Genomic DNA, 23,778 nt, shown 5'->3' on the forward strand with positions numbered 1-23,778 from the left:
AAGTCACTAAAGACACCCTCTATAGAAAAAGCATGGAAAAAATATACTAGTTTTCACTTATATTTTTTCTATCTCTGGCCCTGACACAAAGAATCTATTGCACAGATGTCATAAGTCACTGCAGACACCCTTTATATAAAACGTATTGAGAAGTATGGAAAAAATATACTAGTTTTCCATATATTTTTCCTATCTTTGGCCCTGACACACAAAAGGTATTGCACAGATCTCACAAGTCATTGGAGACACCCTCTATATAAAGCGTATAGAAAAAATATACTATTTTTCACTTATATTTTTCCTATCTCTTGTCCTGACACACAGAAGGAATTGCACAGTTGTCACAAGTCACTGCAGACACCCTCTATAGAAATAGTATGAAAAAAATATACTGGTTTTCACTTATATTTTTCCTATATCTGGCCCTGACATACAGAAGGTATTGCACAGATGTCACAAGTCACTAAAGACACCCTCTATAGAAAAAGCATGGAAAAAATATACTAGTTTTCACTTATATTTTTTCTATCTCTGGCCCTGACACAAAGAATCTATTGCACAGATGTCACAAGTCACTGCAGACACCCTTTATATAAAACGTATTGAGAAGTACGGAAAAAATATACTAGTTTTCACATATATTTTTCCTATCTCTGGCCCTGACACACAAAAGGTATTGCACAGATGTCACATCTTCATTGCAGACACCCTCTATATAAAGCGTATAGAAAAAATATACTATTTTTCACTTATATTTTTCCTATCTCTTGCCCTGACACACAGAAGGTATTGCACAGTTGTCACAAGTCACTGCAGACACCCTCTGTATAAAAAGTATTGAAAAAATATACTAGTTTTCAATTATTTTACCTGTATTTGGCCCTGACATACAGAAGGTATTGCACAGATGTCACAAGTAACTGCAGAAATCATCTATAGAAAACTTTAGGAATAAATATACTAGTTTTCACTTCTATTCCTTCTATTTCTTGTATTGACACACAGAAGTTATGTAAAAAATTGAAAAAATATTGTAATTTTCACTTATATTTTTCCTACATGAAGTAATAAGTACAATAGGTTGGCACTGCATGCAAATAATTTGTGGTGCTTGCATCCTAGGATTGGCATCCCACGAAACAAGAACAGAAAGGACCTGCACTCACTGTAAATTGCCTGCAAAATGTTCTTGTTTATTGTCACATAATTCCTTTGACGCGTTTCGTCTTTCGCAAGCGTCTTTATCAAACAGCAATGCTGCTGTTTGATAAAGACACCTGCGAGTGTTGAAACGCGTCACAGGATTATGTCACATTAAACAAGAACCTTTTGCAGACAACTTACAGTGAGTGCCTTTCTTGTTCTTATATTTTTACTAGATCTGGCACTGCTGACACACAGAAGGTATTGCACAGATGTCACATGTCACAGCAGACACCCTCTATAGAAAAAGTATGAAAAAATATACTAGTTTTTCACTTGTATTTTTCCTATCTCTGGCCCTGACACACAGAACGTATTGCACAGATGACACAAGTCACTGCAGACACCCTCTATAGAAAAAGTATGGAAAAATATACTAGTTTTTCACTTGTATTTTTCCTATCTCTGGCCCTGACACAATAAAGGTATTGCACATATGTCACAAGTCACTGCAGACACCCTCTATAGAAAAATTATGGAAAGGAATAAATAAAATATACTAATTTTTATTTATATTTTTCCTATCTCTGGCCCTGACACACAAAGGTTATTGCGCAGATGTCACAAGTCACTGCAGACACCCTCTAAAGGAAAACTTATAAGAAAAAATATACTAGTTGTCACTTATATTTTTTATATCTATTGTCCTGACACAGAAGGTATTGCACAGATGTCACAATTCACTGCAGACACCCTTGATATAAAAAGTTTGGAAAAAATATACTGGTTTAATCTTATATTTTTCCTATCTCTATTGCACAGATGTCACAAGTCACTGCAGACACCCTCTGTATAAAACAAATTGGAAAAATATACTTGTTTTCACTTATATTTTTCCTATCTCTGGCTCTGACACACAGAAGGTATTGCACAGGTTTCACAAGTCACTGCAGAAATTCTCTATGGAAAACTAATGGAAAAAATATACTAGATTTTACTTTTATTCCTTCCATCTCTTGTATTGACACACAGAAGGTTTTGCACAGATGTCACAAGTCACTGCAGACACCCTCTATAGAAAAATTGTGGAAAAGAATGGAAAAAAATATAGTAATTTTTATTTATATTTTTCCTATATGAAGTAATAAGTACAATAGGTCGGCACTGCAGGTATATAATTTGTGGTGCTCGTGTCCTAGGATTGGCATCCCACGAAACAAGAACAAGAAAGGATCGGCACTCACTGTAAGTTGTCTGCAAAATATTATTGTTTATTGTCACAAAATCCTTTGACGCTTTTCAACTCTCGCAGGTGTCTTTATCAAACAGCAATGCTGCTGTTTGATAAAGACACCTGCGATTGTCAAAACGCGTCACAGAATTATGTGACCTTAATCAAGAACCGTCTGCAGACAACTTACAGTGAGTGCCGGTCCTTTCTTGGTCTTATATTTATCCTATATCTGGCTCTGCTGACACACAGAAGGTATTGCACAGATGTCACAATTCACTGCAGACATCCTCTAAGTCTATAGAAAAAGTATGGAAAAATATGGAAAAAAATCTACTAGTTTTCACTTATATTTTTCCTATCTCTGGCCCTGACATACACAGAAGGTATTGCACAGATGTCACTGCTGAAATCCTCTATAGGAAACTTATGGAAAAAATATACTACTTTTCAATTATATTCTTTCTATTTCTTGTCTTGACACACAGAAGGTATTGCACAGATGTCACAAGTCACTGCAGACACCCTCAAGATAAAAAAAAATTGGGAAAAAATATACTGGTTTAATCTTAAATATTTTCACTGAAGACACCCTCTAAAGAAAAAATATGAAAAAGTAAGGACAAAATATACTAATTTTCACTTATATTTTTCCTATATCTGGTTCTGACACACAGAAGGTATTGCACAATGTCACAATTCACTGTAGACACCCACCTACAGAAAAAGTATGGAAAAATATACTAGTTTTTCACTTGTATTTTTCCTATCTCTGGCCCTGACACACAGAACGTATTGCACAGATGACACAAGTCACTGCAGACACCCTCTATAGAAAAAGTATGGAAAAATATACTAGTTTTTCACTTGTATTTTTCCTATCTCTGGCCCTGACACAATAAAGGTATTGCACATATGTCACAAGTCACTGCAGACACCCTCTATAGAAAAATTATGGAAAGGAATAAATAAAATATACTAATTTTTATTTATATTTTTCCTATCTCTGGCCCTGACACACAAAGGTTATTGCGCAGATGTCACAAGTCACTGCAGACACCCTCTAAAGGAAAACTTATAAGAAAAAATATACTAGTTGTCACTTATATTTTTTATATCTATTGTCCTGACACAGAAGGTATTGCACAGATGTCACAATTCACTGCAGACACCCTTGATATAAAAAGTTTGGAAAAAATATACTGGTTTAATCTTATATTTTTCCTATCTCTATTGCACAGATGTCACAAGTCACTGCAGACACCCTCTGTATAAAACAAATTGGAAAAATATACTTGTTTTCACTTATATTTTTCCTATCTCTGGCTCTGACACACAGAAGGTATTGCACAGGTTTCACAAGTCACTGCAGAAATTCTCTATGGAAAACTAATGGAAAAAATATACTAGATTTTACTTTTATTCCTTCCATCTCTTGTATTGACACACAGAAGGTTTTGCACAGATGTCACAAGTCACTGCAGACACCCTCTATAGAAAAATTGTGGAAAAGAATGGAAAAAAATATAGTAATTTTTATTTATATTTTTCCTATATGAAGTAATAAGTACAATAGGTCGGCACTGCAGGTATATAATTTGTGGTGCTCGTGTCCTAGGATTGGCATCCCACGAAACAAGAACAAGAAAGGATCGGCACTCACTGTAAGTTGTCTGCAAAATATTATTGTTTATTGTCACAAAATCCTTTGACGCTTTTCAACTCTCGCAGGTGTCTTTATCAAACAGCAATGCTGCTGTTTGATAAAGACACCTGCGAGTGTCGAAACGCATCACAGGATTATGTGACCTTAATCAAGAACCTTTTGCAGACACTTTACAGTGAGTGCCGGTCCTTTCTTGTTTTTATATTTTTCCTATCTCTGGCCCTGCTGACACACAGAAGGTATTGCACAGATGTCACAAGTCACTGCAGACACCCTGTATAGAAAATGTATGGAAAAGTATGGAAAAAATATACTAGTTTTCACTTATATTTTTTCTATCTCTGGCCCTGACACACAGAAGGTATTGCACATATGTCACAAGTCACTGCAGAAATCCTCTATAGAAAACTTATGGAAAGGATATACTACTTTTCAATTATATTCTTTCTATCTCTTGTCTTGACACACAGAAGGTATTGCACAGATTTCACAAGTCACTGCAGACACCCTATATCAAAAAAATATTGAAAAGTATGGGGGAAAAAATTATGGCTATATTATATTGCTGCCACCATACACAAAAGTCGTTGAAAAGACTTTTGTGTCTTTGAAACTTTTTTCAACTAAAAAGATTGCGATAATACTCCTTACAATATCTGTTCCCTCCGAAGCACAGCTCTTTCTGACTAATTTTGAGCCGAACAAGCGCCATTAGGTGCTATATAGCAGCCGATCACGTGTTCCGGCCAGCCAAACACTGCAATGCCAGTAACCAACAAGGCTACGGCATTACAGTGATGGCAGTACTTACCTGCACGTTTATTGGCTGCATAGCAGCCACTTAACATGCGAGGAGGAGACTCGAGCATGGCGTTCGAGCACATCAATTCGGCCAAGCATGCTCGCTCAACACTAGCGCCCATGAAAAAATGTATATATATTTTATGAAATTCTTAGCATTATATTGCAAGATTATGTCTTTTCTTGAATGATTTTAGTCCAGTAATGTGTACCTGAACAGAAAGTAACATCTGTTTATCCTTTCCCCTCCTGAAATATTAATAGGACGCACAGTCTCAAATGTTGTGCTACAGATTGTGTCTTTAACAGAAAACCACTCATATGATACTGTATTTTGTCTGCAGCCCCAGCACCGATGTTGATGTACTGTAGCTGCCCTGAGACATACTGTAGTCCATGGTGTAAAGAATTATTGGCAAGCTTACATCCTTGCGTCTATGAAATACTGTATATTTTATTTTTTCGGTTGCTCCTGGTGAAGTGTCACAGTCAACCCGCCTCCAGAGCCACTCTGTCCCCGCACACAGCATCCACCCTCACCGCTGCTGCCCTGAGCCGACACAGTACATTGATAAATACAGTATCAATTTGTCAGAAAGACCACTCTGTGAGTGTGACCTCCTGCAGTACAGCAGCCTCCTCGATCGCTCAGCTGCTCGGTCCTCGCAGCTAACATTTGTACATTATGGATCAGCTACAAAAACTAATACTGACAAATACTAGCGTATGAAACTGTAGTTTCATGTGTCATCTGTTGTTTGCAAATGCAAATTGCACCCTGAATTTTCTCACTACTCTTTTTACGCGCTTCTTTACCTAATGAAACAGGATATCACTATGCACTCACGCGATTCTAATGTGATCGCTAGCACTACTACATGTGTACATGACTAGTGATTTGTAAAGTGGCAGGACTACATGTTCTCATCACAGGCATCTATGCCCCTTTTGATGCAACCCATTATGTTATTTGCCTTGGCAGCAGCTGCCTGACACTGGTTTCTACAGTTTAGTTTGCTGTTCACTAAAATTCCTAGGTCCTTTTCCATGTCAGTGTTACCCAGTGTTTTACCATTTAGTATGTACTGGTGACTTGCTGTCACACACACAGGGGGTGGGGAAGTGACCACTGAGCTTAACCCGCGCCCCTGTCCCTGCCTACTTGCCTTGCAAGTCCTAGTGACAAGGGACAACTGGTCGACAAACCCTCAGCTAGGATAAGTGCAGGGAAGACAGACAATACATGCAGCAGAGTAGTCAAACAAGCCGAGTCAGAAATCAAGAGAGCAGCACGGTACCAGAGGAGCAAGTGGAGGATCGTCAGGAGAAGCCGAAGTTAGAACCAGGAGGAAATGCCAAGACCAAGGGATGAGATGGATGGGTAATCAGAAGACAAGCAGGAGCAGCAAACCAGGTAAGTAATATCGCAGGAAGGACCTCTAAAACAGGCAATCTGTGGCCAGCAGATTGCCTGTTTAAATAGGGTGCTAGTGGAGTCATGTGACGTGGCCAGCGTCACATGACTCCTGAGTTCCAATACAGCCAAGCGCCGAGTGATTAGCTCGGCACTCAGCCCCAGTTTGGTTACCACAGGAACGGGTGACGCCAGGTGCGCTGATGACGTGAGAGTGCCTCGGCCATCCCGCTTCCTGGAACCATGCACAGAGCGCATCGTGACACTTGCATTATTCCTTCCCATGTGCATAACCTTACATTTGTCAGTGTTGAACCTCATCTGCCACTTCTCTGCCCAAGCCTCTAATCTATCCAGATCCATCTGTAGCAGTATACTGTCTTCTTCAGTGTTAATTACTTTACACAGTATAGTGTAATTTGCAAACATTTATATTTTACTGTGCAAGACTTCTATAAGATCATTAATAAATTTATTGAAGAGAATAGGGCCCAATAATGACTCCTGTGGTACTCCACTAGTAAAAGTGACCTAATCTGAGTGTCTACCATTTAAAAAACCACCCTCTGTTTTCTATCACTGAGCCAGTTACTTACCCACTGTGGGGATGTGCTCGTGGTAGGCTACGGTAGCGGCGGCAGTATTGAGGCAATCACAGACAGTCTTTGTGATACACTGTGACTTTATTCACACCAAAGGCATAACAGGCAATGTGCAGACCACACAGGGGCATATTCACATAGTGCATAAAACAAAAGTCCTTCCATAGGAAATAAACAGCAGGTTTGAGTCACCTTGGTTTGGATAGACCACAGCAGTTCTGCAGGCTTGTAAGCTACCTGCCTTTGTCTTTGTCTCCCTCAGGCCAGAGCCCCTTCGGCTCGTAGCACCACAGGTCCCAGGCTATCCTTCAATGTGTGCTGCTCCCAGACTCTCCTTCACCAGCACTGACTCTGTCTGTGGCAACCTCCAGCACAGCAAGACCCACCCCACCCCCATCATCAGCAGGCTGGGTTCTTTAAAGGCCCAGCTCCACCAAAAACCTGGGCTGGCCGTGGGGAACAGGCACCCCCCCCCCCCCCCACTCTTTGCTATTTTTTTTTTTTACTATTATTTTTTTTTTTTTATTATTCCGGGGACTCTCCTACATATCCCCCCCTTTGTTCACCCCTGAGGGCTTGAACATACTGTTCAAGCCTGAGGGGGTGAACACATGAACAGCAGTGTACCCGGGACAGGGCATCTGCGTTCCCCTGTAAGCGGCCGGCCCTGTGCTCAACAGTGAACTTAAAGTTCTGGAGGGACAAGAACCACCTGGTAACCCGAGCGCTCCCCTCCTTAGCCCGACTCATCCACTGGAGAGGGGAGTGGTCGTCACCAGACGGAACCTTCTCCCCAGAAGGTAATATCTGAGAGACTCGAGTGCCCACTTGATGGCGAGGCACTCTCTCTCCACAATGCTATACCGGGTTTCTGCTGGGGTAAGCTTGCGGCTTAGAAAAACCATGGGGTGCTCTTCCCCGTTGAGCTCTTGGGAAAGCACAGCCCCTAGTCCTACTCCCGAGGCATCTGTTTGAACTACAAACTCCCGCTTGAAGTCGGGCGTCACCAGAACTGGGGACTCACATAGGGCCGACTTCAAACGGGAGAACGCCTCCTCCTCCTGCTCCCCCCAGCGAACCATCACCGATTTTCTACCCTTCAAGAGGCCGGTTAACGGGGCTGCCAAGGTGGCAAAATGGGGAATGAACCTCATGTAGTACCCAATCAGGCCCAAAAATGACCGTACTTGCTTGGACGTACGAGGCCTGGGCCAATTCCGGATTGCTTCAACTTTATTCACTTGGGGCCTAATGACTCCGCGTCCAATCACATACCCCAAATAGCGAGCTTCCTCTAGTCCCACCGAGCATTTTTTTGGGTTGGCAGTTAACCCCGCCTTCCTTAGAGAATCTATCACTGCCTGAAGTTTTGACAAATGACCCTCCCAGTCTGGGCTAAACACGACTATATCATCCAGATACGCGGAGGTATACTGGTGATGGGGCTTGAGGACGACATCCATCAGACGCTGGAACGTAGCCGGAGCGCCATGCAACCCAAAAGGCAACACCCTACACTGAAAAAGCCCCTCCGGGGTGACAAAGGCCGTCTTCTCCTTTGCCGCCTCCGTCAGAGGTACCTGCCAGTAGCCCTTCGTGAGATCTAGGATCGAAAAATACCGGGCTTTTCCCAGCCGCTCTAGCAACTTGTCTACCCGAGGCATGGGATAGGCGTCAAATTTTGATACCTCATTCAATTTCCTAAAATCATTACAGAACCGTAATGAACCATCCGGTTTGGGAATAAGGACAATCGGGCTAGCCCACTCGCTCTTTGACTCTTCTATGACCCCTAGACGTAGCATCAATCTTACCTCCTGCGAAATGGCCTGTCGCCGAGCCTCCGGTACTCGGTATGGTCTTAGGCGGACTTTCACCCGGGGCTCGGTGACAATGTCATGCTCGATCAAGGTGGTACGTCCAGGAAGGTCAGAGAATACGTCCCTATTCCGACTAACAAATTCTCTCACCTCTTGTGCTTGTTTGGTCGACAGTCCGTCCCCTATCGTCACCCTAGCGGCGTTCTCCGGAACACCTGGTGACCCCGGGTTACTCCCTGACGTCCCGACAGAGGGCGGGCTGTCTCCAAACAAATTCTCTCTGTCTCTCCAAGGTTTTAGTAGATTCACATGATATACCTGTTCGGGCTTCCGCCGCCCTGGCTGGTATATCCTGTAATCAACTGGGCCCACTTTCTCCTTAACTTCATAGGGTCCTTGCCACCGGGCCAAGAATTTACTCTCGACCGTGGGCACGAGTACAAGAACTCGGTCACCCGGGTGAAATGTCCTTACCCGGGCGGTTCGGTTATATACCCAACTCTGGGCCAGTTGTGCCGCTTCCATGTGCTCACGGACGATCGGCAACACGACCCCTATTCGGTCCTGCATTTTTCCTATGTGCTCTATCACACTTTTATGAGGCGTAGGCTGTTGCTCCCATGCCTCCTTAGCGATATCCAGTAGCCCACGGGGATGTCGCCCATATAACAACTCAAAGGGCGAGAACCCTGTGGACGCCTGGGGCACTTCCCGTACCGCAAACAAAACATAGGGCAACAGTAAGTCCCAATCTCTCCCGTCCTTAGCCACGACTCTTTTTAGCATGGACTTCAGGGTCTTATTAAACCGTTCTACTAACCCATCGGTTTGGGGATGGTAGACGGACGTGTGCAGGTGCTTAATATTTAATAGCTTACACAATTCCTTTGTTATTTAGGACATAAAGGGTGTCCCCTGGTCCGTCAGAATCTCCTTTGGTATCCCCACCCGGGCAAACATACTCATGAGCTCTTTAGCTATTACCTTGGCCGACGTATGGCGCAATGGGACCGCCTCTGGATAGCGAGTGGCATAGTCTAATACTACCAGGATGTGTTGGTGACCTCGGGCTGACTTAATAATGGGGCCTACCAGATCCATGGTGATCCTTTCGAAGGGCACCTCTATAATGGGCATAGGTACCAGTGGACTGCGATACTGAGGTTGGGGGCTAGTCAGCTGACACACTGGACAGGACTGACAGAACCTCCGGACTTCCTCATATATCCCAGGCCAATAGAACCGTTGTAGAATTCGCTCCAGCGTTTTCTTAACCCCCAGATGACCACCCAACACATGCGCATGCGCTAAATCCAAGACCATTCGCCGGTAAGGCTGGGGCACCACCAGTTGTTCCACCACCTCCTGCCTCACCTTGTCTACCCTATATAACAGGTCCTGGTTATAGGCCAGGTGAGGAAAAACGGTATCGGCGCCGGGACGCTGGGCAACACCATTAATCACCGACACACCTTCTCTAGCCCGCAATAACGTCGAATCCTGGAGCTGTGCGGTCCCGAAGGTTTCTCGGGGTACCTCCAGATCCAGGATGGATGAACTTTCTACTGTCTCACCCACCAATACTTCTAGGGGAAACCGGTCAGGGTTACACTCTACCTCCCCTACGGTGACCCCTACAGCTGGGGCCCCTGCCTCGGGGTCCTCGGGCTCGGGACCTGGACATTTTCCTTCCCCACAGGTAGGCAACCCGTTCCTCCACAAAGTCCAGAACAGGGGAAAGTCCCTCCCCAATATTGCGGCATAAGGGAGCCGTCTCCCCACCCCGACGACATGTGGTACCTCCTTTCCACACACTGCCAGGGTAACCTTAGTGGTGGGATACTCCCTGCGATCCCCATGTATACAGACAATGGTAAGGGTTCGCCTTTCTGGGAGTTTTTCCGTTACCAGCGACTCATGGACCAGAGTTACCAGGCTCCCAGAGTCCAGCAGGGCCTGCACGGAGTGTCCATTAACAACGACATCACACACCGGAGGGGTCAGCTATATACACCAGTTGGGCATAAAAAGAGGACCGGCGAGCGAACCCGCAGTCCATGGGTTCGGATGCCCTAGGGCAGTTGGATGCCACATGTCCCCAGTCCTGACAATGCCAACATCTGATCCTCGCAGCCTCCCTCCTCCCCAGGGTATTCCTCCCACGGACTGGAAATCCACTCCCCTCCTTATGTGGTGGGATCCCTTTTTCAGGATCCCGGGTCGGCAACGGGGGCTGACGTGACTTCGGTAGTACCGCTGAGTCCCGCACCAAATCCTGAGTGGCCATATACCTCTCCACCAGGCTAACCAGTTGTTCCAGGTTGCCTGGATCGCCTTGTCCCACCCAGCGCTGTATGGCTCTCGGGAGGGTACGCACGAACCTGTCGACCACGACCCTTTCAACCATCTGAGAAGTGCTCAATATTTCAGGCTGAAGCAATTTTTTTACTAGGTGAAGTAAGTCATAGGCTTGTGACCGGACGGGTCAGGACTCGGCAAACACCCACTGATACACCCTGTGCGCTCGCACATAGGTGTTTACCCCCAACCTGGCCAACACCTCAGCTTTTAGCCTCTCATAGTCCTTGGCCTCATCGCGGCTGAGGTCAAAATAGGCCTTTTGTGCGTCCCCCACCAGAAAAGGCGCCACCACCTCGGCCCACTGCTCCAAAGGCAGCCTCTCTTGCTCCGCGGTTCTTTCGAACACCATCAGGAATGCCTCTATATCATCTCCCGGACCCATTTTCCTCAGGGCGGATCGGACTTTGTCCCTGGCGGTAGACACAGTCGGGGTTGTCGCAGTTGAAACTCCTTGCAGGGATGTTCGCACTGACTCTTGCATGGCTACCAGCTGCTGCATTAGGAGATTGTTTGTTTGCTGCTGTGCACACATAGCCTCCTCATGTCTTTTTTGCTGTAGCTCATTACTTTCCCACTGAGCCTGCAATGCCTGTTGCTGCTGTACATTATTCTGAATCAGGTGCTTAATGGCCTCCTCCATCTTGTCAGGAACCATAAAACTTGCAGGCCTGATATATGACATGCAGTCCAACACAACTTTTGCCTCAGGCCTGCCTCACTGCAGGAAAGCCCGCATCCTCCACCAATTGTGGGGATGTGCCCGTGGTAGGCTACGGTAGCGGCGGCAGTATTGAGGCAATCACAGACAGTCTTTGTGATACACCGTGACTTTATTCACACCAAAGGCATAACAGGCAATGTGCAGACCACACAGGGGCATATTCACATAGTGCATAAAACAAAAGTCCTTCCATAGGAAATAAACAGCAGGTTTGAGTCACCTTGGTTTGGACAGACCACAGCAGTTCTGCAGGCTTGTAAGCTACCTGCCTTTGTCTCCCTCAGGCCAGAGCCCCTTCGGCTCGTAGCACCACAGGTCCCAGGCTATCCTTCAATGTGTGCTGCTCCCAGACTCTCCTTCACCAGCACTGACTCTGTCTGTGGAAACCTCCAGCACAGCAAGACACACCCCACCCCCATCATCAGCAGGCTGGGTTCTTTAAAGGCCCAGCTCCACCAAAAACCTTGGCTGGCCGTGGGGAACAGGCACCCCCCCACTCTTTACCTGTTCCCAGTAAGAACCGGCCCGGACACGCTGCGCCAGCAGCATTCGCCGCTGTAACCGCAATGATCCGGTTCTTACTCCACCGAGGCCAGGACCTCTGGTGGCACGTATCGTCCGTCCATTATTATTCCGGGGACTCTCCTACACCACATACAGACATTTTCCCTCCAGTCCAAGCATTCTTATTTTATATACTAATCTTGTATGTGGTACAGTGTCAAATACTTTGGAGAAGTCCAGATATACAACATCCATTGATTCTCTGCGGTCAAGTCTAGAACTTACCTCCTTATAGAAACTGATTAAATTACTTTGACATGACCGATCCCTCGTGAAGCCATGCTGATATGGCATTATTTGCTTATTTTCATTGAGGTACTCCAAGATAGCATCTCTTAGAAAACCTTTAAACAGTTTACCCATGACAGATGTTAAACTTACAAGCCTATAGTTTCCAGGCTCTGTTTTTGCACCCTTTTTGAATATCAGTACCTCATTTGCTGTGTGCCAATCCTTTGGAACACTCCCTGTCAGTACAGTGTCCTTAAATATCAGAAATAAGGTTCTGGTTGTGACATTACTTAATTCTCTTAGGATATGGGGGTGTATGCCATCTGGTTCTGGCGATTTGTCTATTTTAATCTTTTTAAGACGGCGCTGTACTTCTTCCTGGGTCAGACAGGGCACTTTTAATGTGGAATTTACTTTTACATTCTGCATTTCATCTGACTGTTTATTTTATTCAGTGAATACAGTGGATAAAAGAATATTTATAAGCTTTCCTTTTTCTTCATCACTCTCTGCAACTCCCCTCCCCCCATCACTCTGTAAAGTCTTTTACATTTATTTTTTGTCCTAGTTTTTCAATGCTTCCTTGCTACCCTCCTGTTTTAGTGATTTAAATGCTTTCTTTTTGTCATTGTTTTGCTTTCTATACATTTCTATTTATCCACGTAGCTTTTTTCTTGTTCCTTAACCTTTTATTCCCATAAGGTATGTACCTTCCATAATTAGATTTTAGGATGCTTTTAAAAATATCCGCTGAGTTGCAAAACAACCATTTTCTAACCAATGCTGATTACTGGGTGGCCACCTTCCTCCATCCACTCTGCCTCTTCAACCTACACCATGTCCACAGCCTCCTCAACTTCCTACTAAACTTGGACCTCTGGTTCTTGGTTGAAGATATATACAGACGTGGACAAAATTGTTGGTACCCTTTGGTCAATGAAAGAAAAAGTCACAATGGTCACAGAAATAACTTTAATCTGACAAAAGTAATAATAAATTAAAATTCTATAAATGTTAACCAATGAAAGTCAGACATTGTTTTTCAACCATGCTTCAACAGAATTATGTAAAAAAATAAACTCATGAAACAGGCATGGACAAAAATGATGGTACCCCTAGAAAACACAGAACATAATGTGACCAAAGGGACATGTTAATTCAAGGTGTGTCCACTAATTAGCATCACAGGTGTCTACAACCTTGTAATCAGCCATTGGGCCTATATATATGGCTCCAGGTAATCACTGTGTTGTTTGGTGATATGGTGTGTACCACACTCGACATGGACCAGAGGAAGCAAAGGAAAGAGCTGTCTCAAGAGATCAGAAAGAAAATTATAGACAAGCATGTTAAAGGTAAAGGCTATAAGACCATCTCCAAGCAACTAGATGTTCCTGTGAGTACAGTTGCACATATTATTCATAAGTTTAAGATCCATGGGACTGTAGCCAACCTCCCTGGACGTGGCCGCAGGAGGAAAATTGATGACAAATCTAAGAGACGGATAATCCGAATGGTAACAAAAGAGCCTAGAAAGACTTCTAAAGAGATTCAAGGTGAACTTCATGCTCAAGGAACATCAGTGTCAGATCGCACCATCCGTCGTTGTTTGAGCCAAAGTGGACTACATGGGAGACGACCAAGGAGGACACCATTGTTGAAAACGAATCATAAAAAAGCAAGACTGGAATATGCCAAACTACATGTTGACAAGCCACAAAGCTTCTGGGAGAATGTCCTGTGGACAGATGAGACAAAAATCGAAGTTTTTGCCAAGGCACATCAGCTGTATGTTCACAGACGAAAAAATGAAGCATATCAAGAAAAGAACACTGTCCCTACTGTGAAACATGGAGGAGGCTCTGTTATGTTCTGGGGCTGCTTTGCTGCGTCTGGCACAGGGTGTCTTGAATCTGTGCAGGGTACAATGAAATCTCAAGACTATCAAGGAATTCTAGAGAGAAATGTACTAGCCAGTGTCAGAAAGCTTGGTCTCAGTCGCAGGTCATGGGTCTTGCAACAGGACAATGACCCAAAACACACCGCTAAAAACACCCAAGAATGGCTAAGAGGAAAAAATTGGACTATTCTAAAGTGGCCTTCTATGAGCCCTGACCTCAATCCTATTGAGCATCTTTGGAAGGAGCTGAAACATGCAGTCTGGAAAAGGCACCCTTCAAACCGGACACAACTGGAGCAGTTTGCTCATGAGGAGTGGGCCAAAATACCTGCTGAGAGGTGCAGATGTCTCATTGACAGTTACAGGAAGCGTTTGATTGCAGTGATTGCCTCAAAAGGTTGCGCAACAAAATATTAAGTTAGGGGTACCATCATTTTTGTCCATGCCTGTTTCATGAGTTTATTTTTTTACATAATTCTGTTGAAGCATGGTTGAAAAACAATGTCTGACTTTCATTGGTTAACATTTATAGAATTTTAATTTATTATTACTTTTGTCAGATTAAAGTTATTTCTGTGACCATTGTGACTTTTTCTTTCATTGACCAAAGGGTACCAACAATTTTGTCCACGTCTGTATATTTTTTTTTAAATGTATTTTATATTATTTTAAGTCATTTCCCTATCCACATTTGTTTGCAGGGCAATTGTACTGCTCTTACGCCCACTTTGGAGCCTTTTGCAGCACTGTAGCCATTTCCAGCTATTTTAGTGCCCCAAAGTTCAGGTCCCTATTGACTTCAATAGAGTTCATTGTTGGGGGTCAAGTTCGGAACCTGAACCGAACTTTGAAACAGAGTTTGGCCGAACCCCTCGAACCCAAACATCCAGCAGTCCACTCATCCCTATTAGTAGTATATTTTGTAGTAAGATTTCTCATTTTTAGAAACTGGGTCTCTTTACGTACAAGGATAAAACTGCTAACTAGATCGCAGGACATTGCGCTCCACAAAATGTGGAAAAAACATGGCTGGTATACGTGTTTTGCGAACCACAAAAACAGCTACGGCCATGTGCATGAGCCCTTGATTGTTATTGCTCATCTAGTTCATGATAATACTACTCTTTTTATTGCTTCATAATCCAAATTGTTTATTTTTATGTTCAATAATAAAAAAAGTAATCTGAAATACACTATAAAGGGTAGTTATCAAATAAACTTCAGTTTAGTTGTTCTGTTACTTACCTGTGCATCCAAAAGCTACCACCCCGACTGCAAAAAGGTTTATGGCATACGACTGTTTGAATGTAAATAGCTCAAGCCAGATGTCACAAATTCCAATAAAGATTAGGGGTCCAAGAGCGAAAATATACCCTGCAAATTAAATAGACATGTCAACTGTTTGCACATAAACAACACAAACTGGCTAAATTATGCAATCTTTATTGGAAGCTCAGTTTCACATATTAGGGCAGACAATCCAGTTAACTAGAGATGAGCAGATCAGTTCATAACAAACCAGGTTCATTACAAACTTCCCAAGATGTCATCCTGCAGACAAAGCTTTTCAGGTTCGCTTCAGTGGATAAATCCAGTAAAACAGCAGGCAGCGTCCTTTAACTGCACATGTTGGCTTGAAAAATCATGAGAGAGGAAGAAGTGATGCTCACATGACACTCTCAGAGGAAGTGGGGGAGGCAAGTTGGCTTACCCTAATATTCGTTATTGGGATCTGCACACCTATTTCTTGAAGGTGGGTGCTCATAGAGAGAAAAGTCAATATATAAAAAAGATCTTATGATGATATTAAAGGTTATTTATTTACTAATATTTGAACACTGTGTGTCATATTACATCCAGTATTGGTTAATGCATAATATGGAATATCTGCAAAGGTCCCGACGTTTCGGTCATGTATAATCTTTATCAAGGGATCAGTATTCCATGTATTCAGAGGAGGCAGGACAATTGCAGATATTCCATATTATGCTTTAACAAGCATGCTCAACCTGCGGCCCTCCAGCTGTTGCAAAACTACAACTCCCAGCATGCCAGAACAGCTTACAGCTATCAGCCTACAGCAGGGCATTGTGGGAGTTGTAGTTTTACAACAGCTGGAGGGCTGCAGGTTGAGCATGCCTGCTTTAACCAATACTGGATGTAATATGAGACACAATACTGGATGTAATATGAGACACAGTGTTCAAATATGAGTAAATTAATAACCTTTAATATACCATAAGCGGTGTGCCATAGATCTTTTCTATATATTGGCTTACGCTAATAGGCTCACAGGCCAACATACAGCCTGGATGAGTGAATCAGTGCTGAAGCAGGAAAGGAGGTGCCCTTGCAGAATATCATTCTGTGTTGGGTTGTGAATGAGGATGTATGGGTCATCATAGGGGAATATGTATTAGCTGGTAGATGCCAATTTAAATAATTAGGCTCACCTATTTTGAATAATTAGGCTCACCATTTTATTTTGTACAAACGTAAGCACAACACTAGTATAGGCATGTGTGTAGGGAATGGTCTGTGCTGCCGTTGTAGTCCAATCCTCACTGCCAACCCTCTGGAGGAGTGTTGATCAATAATAAAGAAAAGGGGGGTGCAGGCAAGTGATGACCCACATTATTCTGACATTTACTTGGCGCAATATTACGACCACAGCAATGTGTAATAGGGTATTTTATTTCAAGAGTGATGACAACGCGTTTCGGATTAACAAGACTCCTTTTTAGGGTCCATTCACACATCCGTATTTTTCCTTTCCAGATTTACAGTCCGTTTTTTTGCGGATCCGTGTTTCCGCAAAAACCTTCAGTTTTTTACAAAAGTGCATCCGCATCCATTCCGTATTTCCGCAAAAAATAAAAAATAAGAAAAGGAAGGAGGAATATATGTTGCAAGGGTACAAAAAAAAAAAAAGGTTTAAAACAGAGGACATGTGATAGAACAGGCGCCATTGTATTGTATTGTTTGTATCATTCAGAGCTGTGTGAGAAACCTTTGCTTGGCTGGCATCATTTTCTACCGATTTCTCAGCGATCCTCAGGGCAGAAGACCAGGATAACGTACTATTTCACTGGATTCCTGCTTGGCGATTCAAACGGCAGTCAGCGATGCTGGATGAAGAATCGGGGAGGAAGAGAAGAAGGCAGTGGGTCCATCCCATTGTTGCTCAGCGCCTTCAGTAAGGACAATTTCATAATTTATATAACGATCTGCGACGTGACCCCATTAAATTCAAAAGCTTTTGCCGGACATCCATGGAAGCCTTTGATCACCTGTTGGTCTGTCTTCATCCTGACCTGAGTTTCCTGGACACTAGTATGAGGAGCTGCATATCTGCTGAACAACGGTTCATTGTTACCTTGAGGTAAGGGAATTTTCTGTTTTTAATTTTGAATATTAATATATGAAAATGAATATAAAAATGTATTTTTCTTTATATATATATATATATATATATATATATATATATATATTTATTTATTTTTTATTCCTTGCTACGGGTAACTCATTTGCTTCATTGCATTTTGAGTTTCTCCTTTCAATCTCAACAATCTCTGGGATTGTCGATCATACCTGCAAAGCTATATGGCAGCATCTCAGAAAAGCCGTGATGCCCACCCCCAAGGCAGAAGATTGGCTTCGTATCGCCGAGGGATTTCACCAATCTGCGCAGTTTCCTAACTGCATTGGGGCACTGGACGGTAAGCACATCTGTGTAAAGAAACCGCCACACTCAGGGTCCCGGTACTTTAATTACAAACAATATTTTTCTGTAGTGCTGATGGCCTTGGCTGACAGTAATTACAGGTTTGTAATTGTTGATATCAGGGCCTATGTGAGCACTTCAGACGCCCGCATCTGGAGTGCCACCAGAATGGGTGAACGGCTTCAGACAAACCAGCTTACCCTGCCAGAGCTGAGTAGACTACCCGGATCTGCAGGTCCACCTGCTCCATTTGTGATCGTGGCAGACAAAGGATTTGCATTGTCACCCCACAAGATGCGGCCTTTTCCTAGACGTGATCTGGATGACCAGAAGCGTATCTTCAACTATCGATTGACTCGTGCCCGTCGGTATGTGGAGTGCGCTTTTGAAACACTGTCCACTAAGTGGAGAGTGTTCATTTCATCCATACAGATGAATCCAGACAATGCCACCCTGGTGATACAGGCTCGTGTACTCCTACACAACTTCACCAGGATTCACAATGCCTCCACAGATGCATATTTGGGCCTAAATATGACTTCTGTCAGTTTAGACCTGGGCGCCCTGGAACAGCTGGACTAGCAGTTTGGGAACTCTATGCCAATTACTTCTGCAGCCCTGAGGTGGCATTGTCATGGCAGTTGGACACCATCCATGGAAGTCATTGATTTCAGCTGGAATCTGGTTTAAATTGAAAAAAAAAAAGTGCATTTCTTAGTTTAGTTAGATCCCCTGTTGTTAGTTTAGATTAGGGACTTGCAAGAGAATAAAGACCCTTGACTTGGTCCTGCTGGCTGAGGTATTTTGTAAAATCAGAATTTTTTGATACATTTGGTGTAAATACCTTCTAATACCTAATTTCTAATTATGTCTTATACAAATTATTTAATAATTTTAATATTAATGTAAATTTGTGCATTCCCTCACAGCTTATAATTAAAAATAGGATATGTCTGTGTTCAGCTTTGAACTAGGACAACACCAGACGTAATCAGGCCCACACTCCATCAAGAATAAATGGACTTTTTGGAACCACAATTTGCTGTCCCCAATGTAGGGGCAACATCTGTGCTGCGACCGGGACGGATCCAGACCCATTCAACTTGAATGGGTCTGTGATCCATCCACACTGCAAATAAATGTACAGAAACTCTGTAGTGCTTATGTTTGCTTCCAAATCATGCTTCCATTCCGCACAGTACTGCATCTTCTGGATGTGGACCCATTCAAAAGAATGGGTCCGCATCTGTGATATGGGGTGCACACGGCCAGTGCCTGCATATTGTGGACCCGCTGTTTTCGGGCCACAATACGGCCACGGCCATGTGCATATGGCCTTTATTATAATTGTAAAAATAAAAATAATAATAATGACCTAAATAGATAATAGGTCATCATTATTAAAAACAATTTTTTTTAAACATTTTTGAATAGATAAAAGACATACGCAATAGTGGCAATATAACAATGTTTTATTATAACAAAAAAAAAAAAAATTATAAATCAAATAATTCCCTTGAAAATGGGCCAGGGATGTGCAATATTGGGGGGTCCGGTCTGTTAAGACAGGAAGGAGGGGTGATGAAGTTTAGTCTTTTGTCTCTGCACTTTTCCAAAAAGTGAAGCACTTCTTGTGGCTCTAGAGGCCCTGCAAACTCATCTATTACATGGCCAGCACAGTAATGTCTTTTGGCACACAGCGCAAGGAAGGAGCAAGCCTTTTTAAAGCCGCTTCTTCCTTGGCGTCAGACCGATTCCGGTTTAGATATTCCATTACCATCATATCTATCTGCCCTTGAAGATCTAAACCGGAATCGGTTATGACTCTTCGGCCTCGTCTGCCAGATGAACGGCAAACGGGTGCAGCTGCTGCTTCATGGCTGAGTTCAGGATTTGCCTGGACCACTTCAGGACTTGCTTGGACCGCTTCAGGATTTGCCCGGGCCGCTTCAGAAATTACATTCCTTTCCTGCTGAGGCTGCTGAAGTAGAGAAACAGAAGAAAATTAAGATTCCCCCATGGCCTCAGGGTGTTCATTCTCCTCTTGTGTTTCTGTGTACAGTAGTGGTCTCTCATCTACTTCACTGGATGGTGCCTGGGAATCAGCATTTTCCATTTCACCACCATGACGGCAACCGATTAGAGATTGACCCCTGACCTCCGTAAGGGCAGGAACAGAGAAAGGTTAAATCTCCCCCTCCCACCACCGTTTACCAGTGTGTTCCTGCCCCTACAGTGTTAAGGACAGAGAAAGACCTCTCTGCGATCAGGGAGGTGAAAAGGATTTGAGTTTATAGTTTTTCTTACCTGGGCACCGCATCGAATGTTTGCGCTTTCCTTGCGGTATTATGCTCTGAGGGGTCATGCTTCCCGTTAATCAGGAAAAAAAACCTTATGCTGCCATCTGCCTCCTATTTCATAGTGAGACTAGCAAGCATTGACGCAAGTGCCGCGTGGGTCGCGGGCGTCGACGTCACTTCCGGGTTCAGGACACATGCGAACAGTGAGGGATGTGTCTGGCAGCTGGCTTTGAATGTATGTGGGGGCCATGCATTATCGGCGTCTGGGCCTTGTGCTCACTGCGCGGGGGGGGGGGGGGCAATTCTTTTTCCCCCTCTCCCTCTCCCTTATTGGTATGGCTCCTGTATGTATTTTGAGTCAGTAGGCCAATAGCATATACATGCAGATATATTTAAGATATTCTGCACTGATGGTCTTACTCTCTTACTACAGGTCTCTAAAGTGGCTTTGAAAAAGCCCAAAAGAAGTAATAAATGCATTCAATGCTATACTAAACTTCCCGAACAATACTGAAAAAAACTCTGTAAGGAGTCTATAGCAGGAATTGTAATAGAGGAACAACCATCTATTATGCAGGAATTCAGATCGATGATCCACAAGGAAGTCTTCTCTTGCATCATTCCGTGAGCAGACCAGTGGACCTCAGCCTCCCAAACGCCAGAAATTAGCTAAGGGTTCCTCCTCAGAATCTGACGGGTTGGAAGATGAAGCTTCCTTGTCCAAAATATGGGATGATGAAAATCCTTATCAGAAGGAGAGGTCGTAGAGGAATCTAAAAAATTCTATTTTTCCACCGAAGAAATGAATGACCTTTTAAAAGCGGTCAGAAATACGATGGGGATAGAAGATATTCAGAAACCCCATTCGGTACAAGAAGAAATGTTTGGTGGACTTAAGGCCAAAAGATCTAGAGTCTTCCCTATTAATGAATACATCAAAGAGAGGGTAATGGATTAATGGGCGAACCCAGAAAAGAGACTTGGAATCTCCAAAGAGTTCAGGAATAGGCTCTCATTTCATACCACTGAGTCAGAAGTGTTTAATGAAATACCAAAAATTGATATACAGGTGGCAAAAGTTAATTTAAAAAAAGTCACTACCCTTTGAGGACTCCACTCAGTTAAAACCCCCCATGGAGAGAAAAGCTGGGAGGCAGCTAAGTATAGTATAAAAAGTAATATCGCAGCTACATCAGTGGCCAGGTCAATGTACCTCTGGCTAAACATCTAGCTAATAAAACTCCAAGGGAAGAAATAATAGAGTCTATTTTCTTACTACGGTCAGCTACGGGATCTTTAGCAGACACTTCCGCAGAAACAGTCAGGTTTTCGACAAAAGACGCAGCATTATCAAATGCCGCTAGGAGAGCACTGTGGATGAAGTCCTGGGCAGGAGATAAAATGTCTAAAATGAATCTATGTTAAATTCCCTTCTCCGGAGAGTATGTGTTTGGGCCAGTCCTGGACAAGATCAGGGCCGTCTTTACCAAGGGGCAAAAGAGGCAGCTGCCCTGGGCCCAGTTGCTCCTGGGGGGGCCCAAGACAGGTGCCTCTTGAGCCCTGCTAGCTACTGCCCCGGGTGTCAAGCTGTCTGTGTACTTTAACGTTGTGATCTAGGACCTTAGATGACATCATCACCATGTGACCAGTAACCTAGCAATTGCTGGTCACATGGCTATGAGGTCATCACAGGTCCTAGCAGAAGTGTTGCAGAAGTTAACTGTGGAGCTTTTTTGTGTGAAGATTACATCAGAAAAAGGTGACAGGGGCTGTTATGTTAATATACTGTAAACTACTGTATAGTGGGGTGCTGTATATTGTGTGGGGGCCTGTATACTGTGGGAGGCTGTATATTGTGTGGAGCTGTATACTGTGTGGGGCTGTATACTGTGTGGGGTCTGTATACTGTGTGGTGGGCTGTATACTGTGTGGTGGGCTGTATACTGTGTGGGGGCCTGTATACTGTGTGGGGGCCTGTATACTGTGTGGTGGGCTGTATACTGTGTGGGGGCCTGTATACTGTGGGGGCCTTATACTGTGTGGTGGGCTGTATACTGTGTGGGGGGCCTTATACTGTGTGGTGGGCTGTATACTGTGTGGGGGGCTGTATAATGTGTGGGGGGCTGTATACTGTGTGGGGGCCTGTATACTGTGTGGGGGCCTGTATACTGTGTGGGGTCTGTATACTGTGTGGGGGCCTGTATACTGTGGGGGGGGGGGGCTGTATACTGTGTGGGGGGTTGTATACTGTGGGGGGGGGCTTTATACTGTGTGGGGGCCTGTATACTGTGTGGGAGCCTGTATACTGTGTGGTGGGCTGTATACTGTGTGGGGGCCTGTATAGTGTGGGGGGACTTATACTGTGTGATGGGCTGTATACCGTGTGGTGGGCTGTATACTGTGTGGGGGGGCTGTATACTGTGGGGGGGCTGTATACTGTGGGGGGTCTGTATACTGTGTGGGGGGCTGTATACTGTGGGGGCCTGTATACTGTGTGGGGGGGCTGTATACTGTGTGGGGGGCTGTATACTGTGTGAGGGGCTGTATACTGTGGGTGGGCCTGTATACTGTGTGGGGGGGGCCTGTATAGTGTGGGGGCTGTATATTGTGGAGTGCTATACTGCTGTACTGTATACTGTGGGGGTCTGTATACTGTGGGTGCGGTATAGTGTGGCGTGCTATACTGCTGTACTGTATAGTGTGGGGGGCTGTAGCGTGTATAGTTTGGGGTGCTCCATACATTGAGGTGTTGTATACTGTGAGGTGTTGTATACTGTGGGGTGCTGTATACTGTGGGCTGCTATAGTTCTCTACTATATTCTGTGGGGTACTGTATAGTGTGGGGTGCTATACTGCATACTTTGTAGTGCTGTATACTATAGGGTGCTATACTGCATACTGTGGGGTGCTGGGGTGCACTGTAACACTAGGGTGAGCCAAGCCCTGGTCTCCTTCCTGCAGAGCGGTGCCCACTTCCAGCCTGAGCCCAGCTGCCCAGAACACTGATCCTGAGCCGCTGGAGTCTTCAGAACTGGAAGTATTTACAGTCATTCACTGTACTCTACCAGATGTGTGGATTTTTTTTGTGTGTGTTGTGGTGGAGAGCGTGATTGCCTGCTAAGGTGTGGGAAGGCGGGATCCAGGGGGCCCAAGTAAATTTTTGCCCAGGGTCCAATCAATATTAAAGACGGCCCTGGACAAAATACTAGAAAAGGCCACAGATAAAAAAAAAGGGTTCCCTGAAGAGAGACGCCCTAGGATCAGGAAAGTTCTTATCGGAGGAAGGGAAAAACAGTACGA

General features: G+C 44.1%; 1 protein-coding gene across 1 annotated transcript in view; it reads right to left on the reverse strand.

The window, feature by feature from the left end:
* Window positions 1–23,778, reverse strand: part of SLC29A4 (solute carrier family 29 member 4) — an 889,038-nt gene that overhangs the window by 476,144 nt on the left and 389,116 nt on the right. Inside the window, exon 8 of the mRNA XM_044304489.1 lies at window positions 15,700–15,828. Within this exon, the coding sequence (XP_044160424.1) occupies window positions 15,700–15,828 (129 nt within the window). The remainder of the gene's footprint in view (window positions 1–15,699; window positions 15,829–23,778) is intronic.

Source organism: Bufo gargarizans, chromosome 8, assembly GCF_014858855.1.
Source record: "Bufo gargarizans isolate SCDJY-AF-19 chromosome 8, ASM1485885v1, whole genome shotgun sequence".
NCBI classification, from domain to species: domain Eukaryota; kingdom Metazoa; phylum Chordata; class Amphibia; order Anura; family Bufonidae; genus Bufo; species Bufo gargarizans.